The following is a 6,047-nucleotide window of genomic DNA, read 5'->3' on the forward strand; positions in this document are numbered from 1 at the left end:
AGCTCTTATCAAGTCGAACACCAAGCTTATTCACGAATGCTTGGTTCATTTACAACCCTATCTATATCTAATTTATAATCTACAAATGAGTGCTTTAAGTTAATAATTATGTCCCTGTATGTATAATGGAGGTTGAAAAATATCAATAGATTTTAATCATATGGATTATATATATATATATATATATATATATATATATATATATATATATATATATATATATATATATAAAAAGAAGGGGAGCCTTGGCGCAACGGTAAAGTTATTGTCATGTGACCAAAAAGTCACGGGTTCGAATCTTGGAAACAGTCTCTTGTAAAAAGACAGGGTAAGGCTGCGTACAATGGATCCTTCCCCGTGACCCCGCATGGCAGGAGCTTCGTGCACCGGGCTGCCTTTTTTTTATATATATATAAAAAAAATGAAAACATTAATAAAAAACAAAACATATCACAACTATAGTTTTATTTAATGATGCTAAAGTGTGGAAACACAAACTACTATACTATGCTCATTGGCATGAGGAACGTAAACAAAGTGCTAACAAACATAACCACTAAAATCAAGACAGATTCAATCAAACAACTAGATAAACAAAATCCAAGCAAAATTTTCACAAAATGGAAGATCACAAAACAATAATGATAAGAAAATTCACATTGCCAATGACTACTATTGCATGGTCATCCAAGCTATTTAAGAAAATTTAAACCTTATCTCAAAAAAAATGTTGGAAAGCGAAAAACCTAACATAAGGATTCCAAATATCAGGTAGCAGTCGACTGTGCAGTTTCTCCAGTTTCAGTCTTTCCCACATTCTGCAGTATATAAGAGCGAGTATATTAAGAATGAGTTTATAAGAGAGTTTGAAAATCATGAGAAGGCTTTAATATCTTAAAACAAGAATCTATTAGTAGATAGGAAATCGAACCTTTGTGGATGCTATAGATGATAGAAACTCTTCGTCTTCAGGAAACAACTGGAGATTCTTGGTCTTCAACAAGAAGTCGATTGCATCTTCCTCAAAGTCTACAAAGCAACCAAGCCTAATAAGCTCAGCAAGTGAAGCAATCTGGTAAGGAAATTCAGACAGTAAGCCCTTTGCAATCACATCAGCAAAATTTGTTGCATATTCAATGCTATGTCTCTTTGGCTTCGTTCTACCTTCACCACTTTGTAAGAATAGCTTCGCATTATCCTTCTCCCAACTGAACATTCTGGTAGCTTTTGAATCTAATATTGTTCCAGTGGATAATGTCAGCTTATAGCAAACTGTAATAGGCTCATCAATTTCCAAAACTTCTAAATCAATCAAATATTTGACAAGACGATGCCTTTCAGTAGCAATTATATCAAGAGAAGTATCGGAAAGAAAGGCAAGTACAATCCTCAGCAATCCATTATTTGATACAAGAGATCTCGGATCAACTTCCCTAAAACTAGCACCAGTAATCCTGAAAGACTCGTCCTTTTGTACAACCTCAGAAATTAATCGAACACCAATGCTGCTATATATCTTGTTCATATTTGCTCTAGAAAGTGTCGGAGAGGTAACTAGAGGATACCAGACAAAGATTGTTCCAGAAACCTTGTCAAACAGTTCCTTCAGCAAGAGATCATCGGGAATGAATACATCTTGTTTGTTGGAAAGAATGACCTCGTCATTACTTTGAACTGGTACTTTTGATATGCTTCCCTGCAGAAGTTTCTCTGTGTTGCTATTCCAGTGCTTCACAATGAAGACCCAGAAAGCGGAGCATTGCTGCACAGTAAGGTGGTGCGCTGAAACTTCCCACGAGGACCAGAGCTTCAAGTAGTCATCGATGCATGGACCAAGCCGAATCCCAAAAGCCCTTGAAAAGAATTCAAGAAGCTTTGTGTCATAGTATTTATCCAAAATAAAGAGTTGGGAACCAAACAGGTCAAGATTATCATGTAGTATGCACCTGTTCGAGCTCACCCATTCTCCACCACCCTTTGGGATCCAAATCCACTCTGCAGCTTTAACATAAGCCACCCATTTATGTTCATTCAAGAATAGGTACACTCTCGAGATTCTGGTAATATCAGAGTGACACTTAATATGAAGCGCCAGTAACAGGCATGCTTGAGTGGCATTCACAGATACACCAATTTCTTTAAGCTCCCTTTTATAAGATGTAAGCTCAGATCCATAGAAGATGTCATCAATAAAGGGACCGTCTTTCCTTAGCAAACTCCACTTGGGATCAAAGAGAATGCTCTCTTCTGGAGATCTGTATCCAAGAAATGTTTTTATCCATCTACTTTTCATCTGTTGCTTGAACTTCATAGGAAGAGACTTTGTGTTTTCCTTCATATTGCGAATGCACTGAAATAAGGATATAATGCTAACTGGATTAATGACGGAAGGATCTCTTGGAAGGTTGATCCTGTCTATAACAAATTTAGCTCCCTCTTTGAAGTCAACTACAACACCAAAGGCCTTGAGCTCATTTTTGAAACCATTAATCTCATTGGAGTAACCATAAAATGCAGAATAGCCGTCAATAAATGGAAGATTTGTTATAGCTGAGATAGGCTCCCACTCTGGACCAAATAGGATGGAAGCTTTTGGAGATCTAAATCCAAGATTAGTATGCAACCATTCCTTCTCAAGGGAGAAAAGGAAAAGATCATGTGGGAATGTAATTTGCTTTATGATAAACTGCCTATAACATGTTAACAATGCGAGAACATTTTTGTTAGTGATCAATGTTTTCTTTATAAGGAGATTCAGTCGAGTACCAATAGCTTTTGAGAAGTCATCTCTGGTTACTGTTACTCCAACTCTCTTTAGCTCTGCCAGATATGACCTGATTCTACCGCCATACATTGGCTCATCTATTATCGGAATGCCACTAACAACCTGAAGAAGGCATTCCCATTCTATGACAGCCATAAAAGATTCACCTGGATGTTGATAGCCAAGCTGGGTATTCAACCATTTAGTCTGTGATAACTTTCTGATGAGATCATCAGGAATGTTTACATTTCGTATGCATTCAAGTATGAAAATGGCAGCATCAGCAGAAACACAATTTGAGGGAATTTTAAAGTTATCAACCACAACCTTATAATTTTTGTTGAATCTAACTAAAACACCAAACAATTGCAACTCAGTCTTGTAATCAACAATCTGCTCGCCATAGAATGAAGTGTCTATGAAAGGGAGATTACTGACATGTGATGCAAGTGTCCATTCTGAATCAAGCAATATGGATTCTGATGGTAATCTGAAACCAACTGATGTTTTTAGCCATTTTGAAGCTTTGGTGCTCTGAATTAGATACAGAGGGGATAAGCTTACCTCTCCCAAATATCTGACCAACTTCAGCAATGAAAAGACATTTGCTCTGGTTAAGGTGGAGTTAGCTGTAACAGCCATGAGATGGTTACCAATATATTGTGATGCATCCATAAATTCAAATCTGACTCCAATTTCTTTAAGTTCTGTGGTGTACTCTGTTATCTTTTCACCATAAAAATCTTTCTGGATTATTGGTATGTCAACAAGTGTTGATGCTTCCTGAAGTAGTCTTCCCCAACCGGAGCTCGGCAAGAATGACTCAGAAGGTGACTTGTAACCAATTGATGTCTTCAACCAGCTTCCAGTTTTAATGCTGCTAAAAAAGTTCTGCAGATTATAAATATTGCCACGAGATCTAATATTTCTAATCCATTCAAGTAACAAGAATGCATTGTCTTTTGTCAAAGGAGTAAACAGTTCTGAAAGCTGCATTTGGAGGATAAACTTGTGGAATATCAGAGGCCTTACCATGTTGTTGCAGGAATTTTAAAATCAGTCCTTCACAGGTAACATTTCCTGCAAAATTGGCAGAAGACAAATACTCCCTACTCAATACAACATAATTGTCATGCCTCCAAGGATTTGAACCAATTAATATTGCCCATTTGCTCACACTGGCCGGCACAAGGACTTCTCTCTTTCCTAATATCACTCCACTGTATTCATCTACTATTGGCAAGTGAGAGAACAATGAGTTTATGCACCATTCACTAGCATAATTATACCTACGAGAATGATATAGAAAATGAGTGAAGGCTATGACAAGGTTGCTACTAGTTAGTGACTTGATCACAATTGACCCATAGTCATGAAGACTTAAACTCTGCAGCTTCACAGAATTCTTGAGCCAATCCATTACTCCTGATTTTGACTTTCTTAAAGACAATTGCAAGGTTTGTGGCATAAAATATAGTTTTGAGACAGATATAAACTCCCGATTCCAGTTGATGAGCCATGTGATGATCTGATCGTCACCGTTAGCAATACATAGCTTCTGATAACCATTCGTTGCTTGTGATACACTTAACAAAGATATGCCACCAGTGGAATCAATAAACCTTAACAGAGGTATGTCCTTAAAACAAGAGTACCATTTCTGAGCAATGAAGTGTAGAAGCTCTACATAAATATCATCAGGCATTTCCTTTGCAAGATTGGAACCCCTAATGAATGATGCATACCAGGCTAGATCAACGTAGCCAACTCCTAGATATCCTAGTACATTATCATAGTCATTGTTATCCAAGTAGGCATTTACTATATGACTTCCATGTGAATGCAGGTTAAGTAAATCAACCCCAGACTTCTGTGCTTTAATTAGAACATGCCATAATGCAGGAACAAGTCTCTTAATTTCACTGGGCTTACTGAACATCTGTTGTGACTTGTTTATTTCACACGGTATTATATGCTCAGCAATGATTTTTTCTTTGATGGATTGTCTCAGGGGATCTAGCAACTTGATATGAGATTCCTCCAATGGTATGAAATTGAACAAGAAGGGAATTGAAAATGAGGGTGCCTCATGTGATCCTTTAATTAGTGTAGTGAAAGCATTCGTAAATGCAGAAGGTACACAGCTAAGAATTCCTTCATTCCATGGGCTATTTAGCTGTATCGACTCCCTTGAAGAAACTAGTAGAAAATCAGCCTGGATTATAAATGGGAAACCAGTCTCCATGTCAGTAGGAAGAAAGGAATATACACCAGACTTTCTCATCCCACGATTCAAACGCCTTGCAAAGGGAAAAGCCAGAGTAATCACCCATTCATCAACTTCAGCCCTCTTCTTTGAAATGCATTCTGGTTTTACAGGGAACCTTTCCTTCCAAATGTAGTAACAACATTGTTCCTCGTTACCCTTGTCGCCTTCTTGAGCAGTAAGATGGAGAGGGTATGATTCTGCATTCAAGTTCCTACTCTTTTGGCAAGTGTCTTCACCTGATATAGAGATCTTGCAGCCAGTATTACACTTTGGATCATCACTATCTCCCCTTACAGATAGCTGCCTAATTTTTGAAAGAAAAAGTAGGACCTCAGGTTGTAAATTTGATAGTTGTTCCTTCACAGCTGACTCTTTTTCAATCTTCAAAGGCAAGATTATAATAGTTGTAGGAAGGCTTTCCGATGGACCGTACAAATTTTTTATGTCAGAAAGGCATGGATTCTCATCAACCCACTCAGGCACAATGTAGCCTAGGTTGCAATCAGGTGATGGTTCCTCATTGAAGCATATTTGATACCCATTGCTGAAGATATAGGGCTTACTGGATATCAGAAAGACACTTTTAAATCCTATGCCTGAAAATTCATAAACAAATATTGTCATGGTCAAACTCTAACCCTATGCATTTAACAAAGTATGGAACAAGTGAAATAAATATGCTTATAATGTAAACTGTAAATATGAAACTGGATTCCAGTTGCCCATCTAGTTCAACCACGAAGATAAATGTTTAATATATTTGAATAAAAAAATTGGTGTGGTTCAATATATTTTAATATTAAGTGTCACATAGAGATAAATGTTTTCACAAACAACAACATACAATTAGAACCAACAAAAAAAAAAAAGTCTAAAGTGCAAACCTTTCTCCCCTATGTATCCAAGGTGTCGTTTCCCTTTCTTTGTTGATTTACCAATCCTACAAATGGAATCAATGTTCGATGGAGAGAAACCTATCTCATTGTTGAATAGGAGCAGTGTTGTTTTGGCTCC

The 6,047-nt window shown here is 37.2% G+C and overlaps 1 protein-coding gene across 1 annotated transcript; it reads right to left on the reverse strand.

The window, feature by feature from the left end:
- Positions 1 to 767: 767 nt before the first annotated feature.
- Positions 768 to 4,469, reverse strand: LOC121980122. The gene is made up of 3 exons (XM_042532087.1): positions 3,744 to 4,469; positions 932 to 3,655; positions 768 to 818 (listed from the first exon to the last, which is right to left on the reverse strand). The coding sequence occupies exons 1-3, from the start codon at positions 4,467 to 4,469 to the stop codon at positions 768 to 770; spliced, it is 3,501 nt and encodes a 1,166-aa protein (XP_042388021.1).
- Between the last annotated feature and the right edge of the window lie 1,578 nt (positions 4,470 to 6,047).

The sequence above is a fragment of the Zingiber officinale genome, chromosome 5A (assembly GCF_018446385.1).
Source record: "Zingiber officinale cultivar Zhangliang chromosome 5A, Zo_v1.1, whole genome shotgun sequence".
In the NCBI taxonomy this organism is placed as follows: Eukaryota; Viridiplantae; Streptophyta; class Magnoliopsida; order Zingiberales; family Zingiberaceae; genus Zingiber; species Zingiber officinale.

What these genes read in the sequence shown, in the direction of transcription:
- LOC121980122 (XM_042532087.1), bottom strand. Translation starts at nt 4,469, where the DNA reads ATGCCTGATGATATTTATGTAGAGCTTCTACACTTCATTGCTCAGAAA. An exon ending in CAAATGCAGCTTTCAGAACT is followed by an intron (nt 3,656 to 3,743) that starts GTTTACTCCTTT and finishes TATAATCTGCAG; the next exon opens with AACTTTTTTAGCAGCATTAA. An exon ending in CATCTATAGCATCCACAAAG is followed by an intron (nt 819 to 931) that starts GTTCGATTTCCT and finishes TATATACTGCAG; the next exon opens with AATGTGGGAAAGACTGAAAC.